Source organism: Metopolophium dirhodum, chromosome 1, assembly GCF_019925205.1.
Source record: "Metopolophium dirhodum isolate CAU chromosome 1, ASM1992520v1, whole genome shotgun sequence".
NCBI lineage: Eukaryota > Metazoa > Arthropoda > Insecta > Hemiptera > Aphididae > Metopolophium > Metopolophium dirhodum.
Genome location: NC_083560.1, coordinates 79,653,578 through 79,669,457, shown reverse-complemented (window position 1 = coordinate 79,669,457; position 15,880 = coordinate 79,653,578). Strand labels below are relative to the sequence as shown.

General features: G+C 27.8%; 3 protein-coding genes across 3 annotated transcripts; 2 read left to right on the top strand and 1 right to left on the bottom strand.

Moving 5' to 3' along the window:
* Positions 1-904: 904 nt before the first annotated feature.
* Positions 905-6,773, top strand: LOC132936319 (probable Dol-P-Man:Man(7)GlcNAc(2)-PP-Dol alpha-1,6-mannosyltransferase). The gene is made up of 8 exons (XM_061003021.1): positions 905-1,221; positions 2,027-2,159; positions 2,228-2,401; positions 4,054-4,207; positions 4,301-4,445; positions 5,051-5,277; positions 5,352-5,609; positions 5,890-6,773. The coding sequence occupies exons 1-8, from the start codon at positions 1,096-1,098 to the stop codon at positions 6,257-6,259; spliced, it is 1,587 nt and encodes a 528-aa protein (XP_060859004.1). The 5' UTR covers positions 905-1,095; the 3' UTR covers positions 6,260-6,773.
* Positions 6,774-8,506: 1,733 nt separating this feature from the next.
* Positions 8,507-9,458, bottom strand: LOC132933382 (uncharacterized). The gene is made up of 2 exons (XM_060999676.1): positions 9,033-9,458; positions 8,507-8,846 (listed from the first exon to the last, which is right to left on the bottom strand). Exons 1-2 carry the CDS (start codon positions 9,266-9,268, stop codon positions 8,507-8,509), a joined length of 576 nt encoding a protein of 191 aa, XP_060855659.1. The 5' UTR covers positions 9,269-9,458.
* A 1,003-nt stretch (positions 9,459-10,461) lies between these two features.
* LOC132937070 (uncharacterized) lies at positions 10,462-13,773 on the top strand. Its single transcript, XM_061003901.1, has 2 exons — positions 10,462-11,054; positions 13,157-13,773. The coding sequence occupies exons 1-2, from the start codon at positions 11,015-11,017 to the stop codon at positions 13,417-13,419; spliced, it is 303 nt and encodes a 100-aa protein (XP_060859884.1). The 5' UTR covers positions 10,462-11,014; the 3' UTR covers positions 13,420-13,773.
* The last annotated feature ends 2,107 nt before the right edge of the window (positions 13,774-15,880 follow it).

The window sequence follows — 15,880 nt, the reverse complement described above, 5'->3', positions numbered from 1 at the left end:
TATGACTTCAAATAATGTAAAAAAAAATATTTCTTTTAAAAAGTTAATACATTTCAAGAACATGATGATTAAGTACCTATTTACTATTTTAAAAAGAATCACCCTCTACACAACGTGGAAGGTCAATCTACGATTATGGTATTACTATGTTAATGTTAATGTCAATAATAACATTTTATTATAGCTATATAATTATATATATATTATACCTAAGTCTATTATAATTTATATTATATTCTAATGCGATAAATGATAGGTCCCCTGCAGTGCAACGCACTGTTTGCACCGCCTGTTTATCCGGTACTGAGTGTTACTTTGGTCGATACCTATAATATCATTATACATAGTTGATAGTTATAATAACTATATTAGCATTAAGCAATTAATGACAAACTAAATTTAGTTTATTTTATTAAGTATGACGCGTATGCCATACGCAATGTGTTTGTGATTCCACGAGACTTGATTTTTTAATTAGATAATTTTGTTTTTTGTCAAAATATTTCCCATTTTTACGAAGCAAATTTTCTATAAAAATAGGTAGACTAGGTACTTAGAAGTTTGTTCTTTTAACTTTACCACGGACATTTTAAACAACTGTATAAAAGAAAATGTTAAAATTAAAATTTTGTTTTAAAGGGTGCGGGGAGATTGAAAGACTTTCGAGGGAGCTAAGTCCTCCTCTAATTTCTAGCTATTTGTATCTGACACTTTATTAGAGTCAAATTATTAAAATCACGCCGAGCCGAAGGAGGATCCGACGTTACGTAGTTTTAGATACCCGTCGTTTTTGAAATAAGCGGCAATATTTTACAATCCCCTTGACATTACCATTCTGATAACACACGCTCGCCGACGAACTTACTGATAATACGAGTTCCGAACTTCTGATTGTGAACGCTATCAAAATATTGATCGAAAAATAATTTGAAGTTATGATATTTATTATTTACTCTCTTATTTCGTATGCCTATATTAAATATTATTATTGCACTGTTGTGCGATTGAGCTCATTATCGCTTAGCTACTCGAGTTCCTGTTTACGTTCATATGGACGTAGTGTGATTGTTGTAAACGCCACATAAATATATCATCATGGACAAAATATTGTACATCGTCTCGGCGACGCATTTGGTTCTCTGCCCGTTCACCAAAGTCGAAGAGAGTTTCAACATACAAGCAATGCACGACATTTTGTACTCTAAGACTAATTTATCTCAGGTGTGTGTAGACGAAGAATTATTGACGAAAAATCTGTTGTTTTATTTGCTGGTGCGAATGTTTGGACTTCCAAATTTCACTAAGTGTGAAGTTGCCTAGCCTATAAACGTTTTTTGGGTTACCTATTTAAGATATTTTGGCTACAACGTATCATACAATTAGAAATATTCATGTCCTTTGTATATTAATTTAATTATCTTTCCAATCTTTTCTGAACTTATTTTTTAAATTGAATTAGAAAGTTAAGTAATACCTACATTTAAAAATGTTTAATATTTCTACAAATTATATTGAATATTTTTTTAAAATAAAAACAATCCAATTTAAATCCAGAAGAAAATATGAATTAAAAATAATTTTCTGTCTATATGTATTATATAGGTACCCACAATTGCATAAATTATGAAGGTTAATTATATAATTAGAAAAAAATCAAGTTAACAATTTACAAAGGTGAACTGATGTTAATGATCATATTCTTGGTTATAGAGGAATTACTTCAATTCCTGTATTATATTATATTGTCCTGAATTAACTAATTTCCCTACTAAAAGTTATAAACACAAAATAAATTTAATCAAAATTTCAACATGAGTTATATATATATTTTCTATTATGAAACTAAAATTATATTTTTTGTTCAGTGTTCATTTTGGTTTTGTATTATAACAACTTATATATATAATATATATATATGTACACATAATATTCTATTATATATATATATCTTTATTAATATTTTAGTAAATCTATGTTATTAAATAATTTTATTATTTATATTAGTAATACGTCATTTTTTTTTCAGTATGATCATTTAGAATTTCCTGGTGTTGTACCAAGAACATTTTTGGGTCCACTGTTCATATCAATGTTGTCACTTCCATTTGTCTCTGTTCTTCAATATTTTCAGTTCAGCAAAATGTTTAGCCAATTATTAGGTAAAATTGGTATAAAATTAATTATTATTTATATATATTTTAAAATGAATTAATATTTTAATTTACAGTTCGTGCAGTATTAAGTATTGTAGTAGTTACAAGTATCAAATACTTTATTAAAAGTATTGCAAAGGTATTTGGAAATGGTGTTGGAAACTGGTTTATAATCTTAACAGCGTCACAGTATCATTTAATGTTTTATTCCAGTCGTCCACTCCCTAATATCATGGCATTTCCTTTAGGTCAGTATTTACTAGGTTAAAGTTAAATATCTATATGATATCTATATACAGTATTGTAAAGGCTTACATAATACAGTACTGCAGCTTACAAAATATATTTACAATTTACATAATATAATGTATGTGAGTATTATGCTAGAATGTTAATAATGTAAAAAAGGTCCGATAATTATAAACTGTAGTACTATTTTAAATGACTATCAGGGCCCAGGAAATTCTAGCATATGTATATATATTTTGATAATTTTCAGAACATCCAAAGTAGCATATGAATTTGTTTCTGTTTTAGTATACAACATTTTTGCATATTTACTGTTTACAGTGTTATTTTGCTTAATTTGAATCTTTAATACTAATTTTAGTTAGATTATTGTGTATGAATGGATTTAAACACATTTTGTTGAATTTTTACAATATTTGCTCATCAAGAACTTTAAAAATTAGACATAAATTTAAATTATTGGAAATTTAGTGGAAACGTATATCAAAGAGAATTATTTTTTTGGGAAAGTAACAGCTGATACATAATTTATGCCTGAACAGTTTGCCTCTTACATCTACCACAGTAGATATACTATACAATTATACTACTGTAATAACGTAGAAATAAGATAAATATAAATTTGACTCTAGTTATATTAAAATATCAAAATTATGCTATTACCTTCCTCCAGGTGTTCGGAGGGCTCTTGAGATCGTGTATTCGAGAATTAGATCAAATACACCGTACAATATAATTTTATGGAAAAAAGCACATAGAATGTATTAACTGCAATCGACATAAAATATTATATTATACGCCTTACCTGATTCGCAGTTGTTTTTAGATAATATTGTAGGAGTTTTAGGTTAATACTTTAAATACACAAATTGAATTAAAGAACGCACTGATTATTGCTCGCATAAGGAGTCCAGTTGTCGCTCGTTGAAATCGGTGTTTTGGGACTTGAGAGGTTGTTACTCTGGTGGTTGATGCTCATGCACTGGTTTAAGGGACGACGCAAGGATGCTGACCAGAGAGTGGTTGGCGGCTTTATCAAAAAGTTATCGTGAGCCTGGGAACTAGATTATTCTTTGGCGTCAGCATAAAATAAAGTCACACCCATCCTACGTAATACCGTTATAAGTGCGTGCTGATATCTTAATTGTAGTTGTAAATGGTTTTATTTGATACGACCGATTTCTACAAACGATAGTCTGGTTGTTGTTTATTATTCTGTAGAATTTTAGTTTATTATAATGGTGTGTGAGCATATCATTACACTACTATACATAAATAATGATAAAAAAAAAATTAAAAAATTTTATTTTGCATATGACTAAATTGTCCTAATTTTTAGTGCTATTTATAATGCATATTTTGATGTTTTTTCAGTGCATATTTAAGTCATTAATAGTAACTTTCTTAGTGCTGTAAGTTCCGAGCCTTGCTTATTATCTAAATAGATGCTTATAGTTATAAGACTAGCCTGTTTGAAGCAGTAAATATAAATAATTATATCAGTATGTTAAATTAATTTTCATCATAAAAAATGAATAATAAAGATTATTTAAAATGTATTGTTTCATGTTTTTACTTTACAATACTATAAGTTAATGTTATATTAGTTGAGAATTTTAAAATTATATTAGTTTTTTCGTTAGGAATACAGTAATGGTAGCACTAAGTTCTTGGATTAGAGGAAAACATACATTATTAATATGGAGTTCGGCGATTGCTGTTTTAATATTCCGTTCAGAATTGGTTATTTATCTAGGTATTATTATACTGATGGAGTTATTATATAAGCGTCTTAAACTATTCAGGTATGTGCTATAGTTATTATTTCATTATTGTCACTTGATTTAACTAGATAAAAGTTAATATAATTATATCCATTTTAAATTGTTATTTGTTAGGGGACTAAAAATTGGATTTTTGGCGGCAGCAACTGTTTTGAGTGCAAGTATTGTCATTGACTCTATATTTTGGGGTCGTCCAGTATGGCCTGAAGGAGAAGTATTGTGGTTTAATACAGTACTCAATAGAAGCAGTGAATGGGGTGTATCCTTTTCAAAATATTTTATGAAAAATACTCAAAAAATTTACAAATAGACAAAAGTAACAATTTTTAGTATTAAACATCTTTAAAATGTTGCCATACAGATATTAGAAATAGAAGATAGAATAAATTAGTTAAATTCATAATCATGTCTCAAAGCAGTCAGCTTTCAGATGTCATAATAAAAATTATGATGCTTCATATCTATGAATAATTAATAATTTTTGTAAAAAAATAAAATAAAACGGCTTTATATTTTACTTTATTAAAATACTTTTGAAATTTATTATAAGTTGACCATAACGGCATAACATGAATAATAAATACAAAATATGTAGGTACTTGTATTATATTCTAAATAAATAACTGCCAAGTTACTTAAAAAATTAATTTTTGTCGAGTAAAAATCAATTTAAATATTAACTTAAAAATAATAAGTTATTATAGTCGGTTAACACAAAGTTGAAGGAACCGGCCAAAAAATTTGAGGTATTGACTATTTTGAGTAATAATGGTTATAAATTTAATGAAATTGTTATGTTAATATTGTTTGTTTATAATTATGGTTTATAATACATACATATTATTCTTAATTACATAAAATTAGACTACACCATTTTTATGGTACTTTTATTCAGCAATACCACGGGGCGTTGCGTTTTCTATATTGTTAATACCCTTTGGTGTGATATACGATGTTCGAGTAACGAGACTTCTTATTCCAACATTGATGTTTGTATTGATTTATTCAATATTGCCACACAAGGAACTTCGGTTTATTATTTATGTATTTCCAGTTTTAAATGTATCTGCTGCTACCTGTTGCAATCGAGTGTATGCTTTAATGTTATTATTAAATAATTATCCAGTCAATAAAATTAACTTATTTATAAACTTATCATTTACAGATGGCGAACTAGATTTAGACCAAAAGGATTCAAGAATCTAATTGCTCTTGTATTCTGTGTTGGTCATATTATTGGAAATTTGGCTTTTACAGTAATTCTATTGAGTGCTGCAATTAAAAATTATCCAGGAGGCCATGCGATGACACTATTGCACACATTTGAATACAATCATCTAGATGCTAATTATACAATACACATTGACAATCTTGCTGCACAAACTGGAGTAACTCGATTTACACAACTCAGTGATCATTGGATGTAAGTAATATAATACAAAGTAATTATTATTATTATTGATTTGTTCTTTGAGTTTTCAACTAAAACCATGGTAACTCAATAACTATGTTACTACAACAATTTGAATCAATTTCTTTTACTTTAAACCCAAAAATTTTTAATACATTCATTATAATATCAATAAATTAAAATTCCTAACGTTTATTGACATTTTAAGTATTTAAATGTTTTTGTCCTTAAAAAATAAACAATAATGTAAAAATAATTATATTAATATAATTTGTTTTAACTTTATCAATAGGTATAGTAAAAAAGAAAATCTGAAACCAGGATGTGAAGAGCTTATGTCGTTTACACATTTAATTGTTGGATCGAGTAGCCGAGATAATGAAGAAATGCTACATTACCGAAATACTCATGGTGTCATGTCTACTGTACCAGGATTTTCACATATTTCATTTAACTATAATACTTTTCCACCGCTCAAAATAAAAACTAAAACACAAATATTTTTGTTGAAAAAAAAATATATTAAATCAGGTGTTAAGCAAAATATAAAAAAAATTGTTGAAGAATTCAAAAACGAACAAGATCCTGAGAAAAAGATTGATTTAAACTTAGATTTGTTAGACAAAAGTACTAAAAGAAATAAAATAAGCAAAAATAAATAAATTTAGTTTTTGATATAATACAGATAAACTTAATTGAACTTTATACAATCATACACTTATACCATAAATCCATGTTAGAATAATAATAAAAAAATATATAAAAATAAAAAGTACCTGTCTCAATAAAGTTGTATCAATTCAAATAATTTTTTTTTTTGTTTTGATTTTGTTCTTTCCTACATGGAAAAAAATAGCAACATTTTTTTTCTATGGCTTAATTTGAAAAGGATATTGTTAGTACAATTTCATAATGGTCTGTAAGACTGAAGTAAAATGACCTATGTTTATAAATTAATTGTGTAAGCAGCATTTAATGTACTGTATTCTTCCTTAATTTCTCGTTTAGCGCTAGAAAAATGTATACATTGAGATAGATTTTTTTTAGATCCAAGTCTGAGACTTAAATTGATTGTTTGACTATGACTAATTAATTTTAATTTAAAATATATTCAAATTATTTTATTTAAAGTTTGAGTTGAATTAAATTCCTCTTAAACTAATAAAAACAAAATCATCAATGACTACTAAATATGCGCATTATTGTTATTGTTAAATATTTAATGTAACTATTATATTATATATAATATTGTATTTATTAATAAACATTGTACATAATACACATAATATTACAATTAAAAATAGTTAAACTGTCAATTTTTAAAACATGAATACTTAACTATTCCTGTTGTTTTTGTAATTTGAAACTATGATTTTATGTTAACACTTGCTTAAATTAATTGTGTTGTATTTATTATTTTAATATATAAATTAATATTTATTAATTATCTTATAATTAATTAATAATTGAGAAGAATATTTTATTTTTGTAATTGTTTGATGTTTAATTAAAAATTGGAACTTGTTCGTTAATAAACTAAATAGCTTGTTAGAAGTTAAGTTAATTTATACTTCCAATCAATGCTCTGTATTTAAAAATAAAAGCTGATATCATTATTTTGGTTTTGAACTTTTTAATTTTTGTGTAATTAGATCAAATTTTAATTAAAATGTTGATATTTTAATTTCAAATGTATAGTTGTTGCGAAACTTAAATTCATTATAATAGTGGAAATATTTTATTTCAGTGGTTGGAGAGAAACAGCAAGTAGACTTGTGATGTTTACCAGTAGGAATCTGAACTTATCTGTATGTTATAACTTAACTGATATGTTACTTGTGTTTCAAGGTTTGTGTTACACTAGTGTATAGCCATTACCTAGCTTACTAACTAGGTACCTATCTACTAAATTGTATCGCCGTATTGGTTAGCCAAAAAGGTAGTTTAATTATAAATAATAGGTAAATAATCTGAAACATCTGATTTGTAAGCTAGTTCTAAATAGTCCCAATGAACCATTCCATGATTTCTACTTGATGATTTTTTTTTAGATAGACGTGGGATGTCAGTATAAATACTAATGTGACAAAGGACGTAAGTAGGTATATCTTCAGGGTAGGCATAGCAATAGAATTAGCATAGATTTCAGATGTCAGTAGTACACACATGACATGTGTACGGTGAAGAAAAATTTGTCATCAAATAATTCCCGTTAGAAAAATAGTATGTTCAATGAAATCAAATTTATAATTGAATAAAAAAATGTGTTTTGGGTTGCTGAGGGAATTTGACAAGGCTGGGCATTAACGAGCTAAGAGTTAAAATTAAGTTACAACTTTAAGTTAATTAACTCGTTACTTTTTTTTAACTTTTAACTTAATAAGTTAATTTTTTTCAAGATTAACGTGTTTAACTTTAAGTTAATTATATTTAAAAAGTATTCTAAATTAAGTTTATTTTTGTCAGAAGAAAAATACAAATTTTCGAATTGGTTTTTACTTTGATGTATCATTTTAAACTTCCCTAGTAATTTTTTTGAGTGTAAATAAAAACTATCTAACAAATCATATTATGTGTATGGAATTTTTTATTTATGCAAATTAGTAAATTTTAACTTAAGTTAAGTTACTTTTTTTTCAAAGTGAACTATTAACTTAACGAGTTAACCAAAAAAAAAAATACGAGTAACTTTTAACTTAAGTTATTTATTTTAAAATAACTTAACTTAACGAGTTAAAAAAAATCGTTAACTTGCCCAGCCTTGGAAATTTGGAATAACTGCCCCCCCCCCCCACCATCATAGAAAAATAATTTATCAATATATCACATCGAAACAAGTCTATTTTGTCCACGATATTATTAAAAGACACACAACTAGAAAATGATTAATTTTTTGTTTTCATTTCGTTTCATTTTCTAGTGCTAAACGCGGCGGCGTACACGACGTCACCGTTGTGCGGTACTGGCTGTCGGGCAAAAAACTGGCTAGGCTCGACCTCGGAGGGCGGACTGAACTTCTTGTCCACGACCTCCTTGGGACGGAAGGTGCATTCGGCATTGATATATTTTCCTTTGAAGATAAAATTGTAAACGGACCTGGGCACGATGGTACTGAGCGGGCGCAGTCCCGCTGGCGGATCCTTGGTAAACGGTGGAACCAATTTGCCGTTATTCAGCGACACGGTTAAAAATTTCAAATATAGGTCACGTTCTTCACGCATATCGTCGCTGTCCTTCATCGTGTCCATTCTACGCACAACAGACGCCCCATCATTGTACATTAAACATTACATATTTATATAGGTACCTAGATATACTATATAAGTATCTACTTACTTAGTGGCGTACACATGCCCCTCCCCCTCCCGGCCCCCATGTGTTAAGGGATCAACCCTTTTATTCTAGTAGTGAGAAAAAGAATGCCAAAATAATAACCTTTCGATCCACGTGTAAACTTTGACCCGTTCTTTGACCGACACGAGTTGCGCGAGCACAATCGCGTATTGCCGGTCGCACGCGTACGATTCGTCCGAGAAAACGGTCAGCGGTTCGACCGCCAAAGGTTTCTTTTCTCCTAAGTCGACGGTCGGCGATGATTGTTTGGGTGACGTATCTTCAGGAGGAACTTCAGACGCAGTGGCTGCCACCAGCTCGTCATTTTCCGCTGACATTTGATCCGTAAACGTTTAATTACAGCAATTTTGATTTTTTGTATGGATACAATAATATTAAAAGACGACGATTGGTTAGGTACGTGAAAATTCAGACGGTAACGGTCTCGGCCACAAAATGAGAACTATCGGATGGTTGATAACCCGGCATGAACAAATAATTGTTTGGTTAGAGTGAATAAGTGAATATGTATTTATAGTATAGGTACGTCATGGTATCATGGATACGCGTTCGAAGTTTTTTTTTTCGTTTGTCGAGCCAACTATATATTGTTTTATAGATTGTGGGTAAACCTACCCAATATCTATAATATTATATATATATTCGTATTATAAAGGTTGATTATAATGGATGGTGGGAGAATATATACCTAAATTAGAGGCTCTTTTTTAGGCCCCACATGATATTACATAAAAAGTAACCCGTGGGGGCAATGGCCCCACACCCCCATGTATATCCACTTAAAAATATAAACGAATCATAAAAAAAAAAACAACAAATATTTATTTATTTAAGTTTCATTTTTTACGAATTAATATAGGTACTTACTGTCTGTGGTAATCGGAATAAAATTCCCCATATAACATCCCCATATCACATTCACATAAAAATTGTTAAGCAAACATTTTTAAACGCTAATAATTAGTGTAATAATTACACACATTATTAATATTTAATTACAAACACCTACGTGTGTACTATATAGTATAGGTATACACTATACTTGTATCATTAATACAATTAAAAATCAAGATGGTATTAAAGAAACATTAAATTAAAAAACAATCTACCTATGTTCAAAGTTTAAGAATATTATACAGGTATACCTATTGAATGCACTAATAACTATTATTATTATTAGGAGTCGTTTTTACAAATTTCCCTATATATACGTTATTTAAAATACCTATTATAGAATAAAAAATAAAAATATTTAGAATGATCGATATATTATACATCAAATAATACAAATAATTGTCAAATGAATAGTTAATGGATGTATGTACCTATTATTTTAAAAGAACCATTTCCCAATAAAAAAATAAAAATACAGTTCAATTTTTAAAGGTTTATTAATATTTTAGGAAACAATTGAATAATTAATTATGGGGGGTCTAAGCCCCCCTAGCTCCTCCTAATTGCACTTATGCCTATTTCCTATATATTAAATTAATGTGTTACTATTTCGTCCAACTTGATTAGGAATGGATAATTGGATAATCAAACGTAGATATTGCGGAAACGAATTATAGTTTACGCATTATACAGATAAATAATGGTGAGGTATTTCATTTAAATATTCAAGTTTTCAAACCTTTTCCTTTTTTCAATTTTTCATCTCGACAGTTTTTGGTAATTCCTGATAATTTCGCCATTCGGGAATTCCTGGGAACGGGAATATTCTTTCCCTGTGTCATTCCCCGAAATTTTATTTCCGAGATTACCAACTCTAAACACGATGTGGTAAGAAAACTTTGCTGCAGTGTTTTGTAGAGCATAAACAAGGATGAGGGTGCAGTGTGCGTCAGCTTTATATAATCCCAGCATATTTATTGTGTGAATGTGGTAACCCTGAATTCATATTGAAAAAATCAATACGAGTACAATAAACAATAATGAACTTAACTCGCACTGTGTATACTTAAGAAGATATAGACGTATATATATTAGGTACTTAATAGTTACCTATAATAACAATTTAAAGTTGTAATAAGACACATTTATTCGATTTTTAAAAGAACAATATGGAGACACCAGAATCATTAACCACCTGTAATGAAACGAGTAAGTATATATAAAATGTAGGTACCTACGTAGAAAACATAATAATGTTACGTTTAAAGTAATATATAGGTATTAAGCAACTATTGAACTGTACCAGCTACTTGTATGATTTATAGGAAATGTACCAAACCTAATGAATTTCCATGTTAAAAACTTTCAATTATATAATATATTTATATTTAATAATATTTAATACCTATTCGCTCAAAAATTAATGATAAAGCCAAATGAACCTACTCATTAAATTATATAGGTAATCTATTGCATATACATTTACTATTTAATATTCTCATAGTTCGTATAGCTACCTAATATTATTTTAATGTTTTATACGCAAGATACATATTGATAGGTATTTTGGCCACAGTTTAATTTTGTGTCAAAATATATGATATATTTCATTGTTATTAAGACCGTGAGTAAGTTATAAGTTTATTTAATTTCATGATTTAAAAAAAAAAATTAACACGGAAGACAGATGATAATATTATATATGATTTATTTTCTTATTTTATTTTTAGTATAATAGTAAATATTAGTATAATAGTATAATTTTAGAATAATATTTTGATAGACAATTTTTCAAAATAACACTATAGGCACCTATCTAATTTGAGAATAAATTCACTTTCAAAATATTATAACAATGCGTATTATGCATATATTAGCTATTGATACGAATCTATGATTTTTTCACGGGTTGGATATAAAGATTTTATTAGACATATTCAGTATAATATACATTATATTCATATTCATGTTGTATTGTGTACAAAATTTGGTACCCGGTGGGGATATGACCCCATATCCCTCATCCACAGTATATAACAGTGCCGGATCTAGGGGGGGGGGGGGCAGTGAGTATCCTTGCCACGGGTGCTGTTGGTATAAGGGCGATCAGGCGCTTTTAATTTTATGAAACATAAAAATGTCATGAACATAAAAAATTTATAAATTATACATACTTCCAAAAAATGATTATATAGGTATTACACAATCACTCGTTGTTTAAAACGTTGAACGGCGATGTCTACTCGTAGGTAACACAACTACACAAGCAACTGAGCGCCCATGGCCGGTGGCACTTAATTTTCATCAGCCCCTCCCTAGTTGCGCCACTGCCCTTATCTCAACCTACGTTAGGGCGCTGCATTTTTATTAGCCTCGGGCATCACATTTCCTAGATCCAGCACTGCGTATATTATACACCAGTACACCACTGTATGTTGACTATTGTAGTATTGTGTATTGCATATTTGTATTACCTATACATTCGGATCATAATTTACTGGTACTTTTTTTAAAGATACCATTGGGGGGGGGGGGGGGGGCACCTACTGGCCATCACCGGAAAATTAACTAAAATGTACAAGTTTCTATAGATAATATTTATTTATTTTTATTTAAATTAATATCAGAAAGATTATGAAATTAATTGTCAGCGTATTATAATGGATAAATGAATACTGATATTATAAATTAGGTAGGCATCAATAAGTAATCTACGCCCACTTCAAATATTTAATAGTCTACCTAAAAATAAACACTTAAAAAATATTTTAGTGAGCGTTGAACAACACCAAATTGAGAATGTAATCGTAGAATCTACTATTTGGCATCCGGATTGAATTGTTAAAATGTATTATTTTTTTCTATGTTTTGTTTCCCAATTTATTATGCAAAATTACAAATTATAATATTACCGGAAAATAACGTTTTAATTAATTTAACATATTTTTTCCGTTAACATATATTAATTTAGTATTAATTACCCATTTGGGCTGGTCAAAACTGTCCCCCCTCCTCTATTGAAAACTGAAATGAGCCACTAATTTAATGTAGGTACCTACCATAATATCAAATTTTGTTATTTTGTAAATTATTAAATCAGGTATAGTTATTCGATTTTTATTAACTTGGTTTCAATATTAATAAAGTATATTAAATTAGGTTGGTGTATACAATATTATTTTTTTTTTATGTATATTATTATGTTATAATAGAAGATAGGTATAAATAAATAAATCAAAAATAAATTAGATATTTCAATATAATTTTTACAAAAAATAATACTTCATGTTTATTATGTTATTTGTTTTCAGATGTTGAAAAAAAACTTGAAGAAGAAAAAGTGTCACAGGATGAATTAAATATTAAAGAGGAGTACAATGATGCATTAAGTTGTACTGGGTTTGAAAAGGATGGATGGTACAAATATAACACTATTGTCAACGTAGTATTGTTTACTTTTTTGATTTTGAGCTTCATTTTGATCGTGGGGATTGCAGTACATGTGGGGCGCATTGTGTATCTGATTGTACAGAAGAAAATATTTATTTCTAAGATTCTTAACAAAGAATTGTAATACCGAGAGAAAATTAATTGACTTCAACATGCAATATAGCATTTTTTATACATTTAATAGTCAATATAGATTATCATACCTTATTATTTATTCATTGTTTTATGAAATCACAATCTGTTTTATTTAATGCGGACGATAATTGGTATAATGTTTTTAACTTTTTGTAACTTTTGAACAATGTTTTGTCTTTTTACAATCATTGAACAACTAGGTATTTTTTTATACTGTTCAAAATGTGTATGTAAATGTTATAATTCAAAACCTTGCATGTATTTGAAATTTAAATTAAATATACCCGTATTTCTTCCCAGATGGTATTATTTTTTTTTCTCTAAAATTATCATATTTGCTGAAACCAAAGTTTATTGTCGATAATATATGTAACTATGTATATCATGTATTTATGTTATTATTAACTAAAATAACATAATCATTCTTTTCAACTTATTATATTAGGTGTATCTACCTACAGGTAGGTTAACGTATAAGTAGGTAATTACTAATTACAATATTATTTAACATATTAGGTATATAAAAAATAGGTGTGTTAATTATGTGTTCATTGTATCATGGTTACTGGTTACATCAAAAAACATAAAGACGAACAAAATAACAGTAATTTAAAATGTTATAATCTTTTGTATTTTTCAACAAGAACATTTTGAAAAAGGTGGGTAAATTGATGTCGCTCTGCTGTCAAAATTCGAACTTTAAATGCTTATAAAAAATATTATATAAAAAAGAAAACTAAAAAAATTAAAAATTGATAATGACTGCAAAAAGAGTCAAAATATTTTCAAAATTTGATGGTGTATAGAAGATGAAAATATAAACATTCAGTTTATAGAGTTATTCGTATTTGAATTAAAACAAAATAACAAAATCGCTACATGAGAAATCGAGTAAAATATGAACATCAAACACTTATAAAAATGTAACTTAATTTAGCTTGTAGACATTTTTTTTTTTTGAGAAAGTTAGACAAATTTTTGAAGAATCTTAGATTTAAAAAGAAAACATTTTTATGAATTCTTAACTCAAAATAATTTACTAATTTTCGTGATTTTTCAGTATTTTGTCAAGATTTGAACTTTAAATGCTTATAAAAAAAAACTGTGACTAAAGATTTTTAATGTTTTTCAAATGTCATTGTAACAACAAAGTAAGAGACTGGTATTAATTTTTCAACATTTTTTACCCAACAAAAAAAGTTTTATTGACAATTATAGAAAAAAAAACTAATACAATTGAAAACAGAAAATGTCCCTAAGCAGTTCAAAACAAATCCAAATATTTTGAAAATATTATTGTGTATAAAAAATGTCAATGATTGTTGAAATTCCCGGTTTTCCTAAATTTTTTTTGTTTTTCCCGGTGCTACTGGGAATATTTAATTTTGACCTACCAAGTGCACCAACTAAATTCACTTTCCCATCGAACAAGATACTGAAGTTGAAAATCGAAGCATTATTTCGACTACGTATTGTGTTCACGGGCACAAATAAGAAACGTGGGCAAGTGGGTGTCGCTCTGCTGCACAATAGTTTACAAGTGGGTCTCTGTAATGGATGGTGTTATATTTGAATTAAATGATATAATATCATTGTAAAAGAAAAACTTGATGATATTATTGTGAATAAAGTAATTTATATATATCCCATTTACATGGAACCTTGTTTTAAATTTTAAATCCTATAAAAGTTGAACATTTTATACATTTTATTAATATTTATAGAAAAAAAAACCTATAAAATGGAAATTTGAAATTGTCCATGAACAGCTCAAAATGAGTCAAAATATTTTCAAAATTTTATGGTACATAGAAAATGAAAATATAAACATTCAGTCAAATTTATATGCATCTTCAGTGATTCATTTTTGATTTACAACAAAATAAGAATCGCTAATATGAGAAATCGGGTAAATATCCAATATTAAATAACTATTAAGAAAATTGAAAAATTACCTCTCTAAAGTACCATCTTGATCCAATTTGCTAAAATAAAAGGTACTATATTTTGAAATTAAAGCATTCCTTCTGGTAGAAATGTTGTATATAGGATAAAAAAAAAAAAATAAACATCATTGTAAAACCACTTGCTTCCTCGCTCTGCTCAGAATCTAAAAATAAAATACATATAATTGTAAAATCAATATATTCATTGTTCCGCTCAGAATCTAAAAAACGTTAATTTTCTTAGGCATAGGTAATGAGTGTTTACTGTTTAACCAAATAACTCTATGTTTTTGTATAATATATTAGCCACTATATTATAGCCTAAGCATGTAGGGAAAAGAACGATTCTCACTTCATATTCTAGAAAACAATTAGTTAATGTAACTTGCAGCTTCTACACTATTGACTTTATTTATTTATTTTTTTTAAACAAACATGTACAACCAAACTTCTAGGTATTATAAATTGTATATTATTTAGGTGCTGCACCATAATGCAATGATA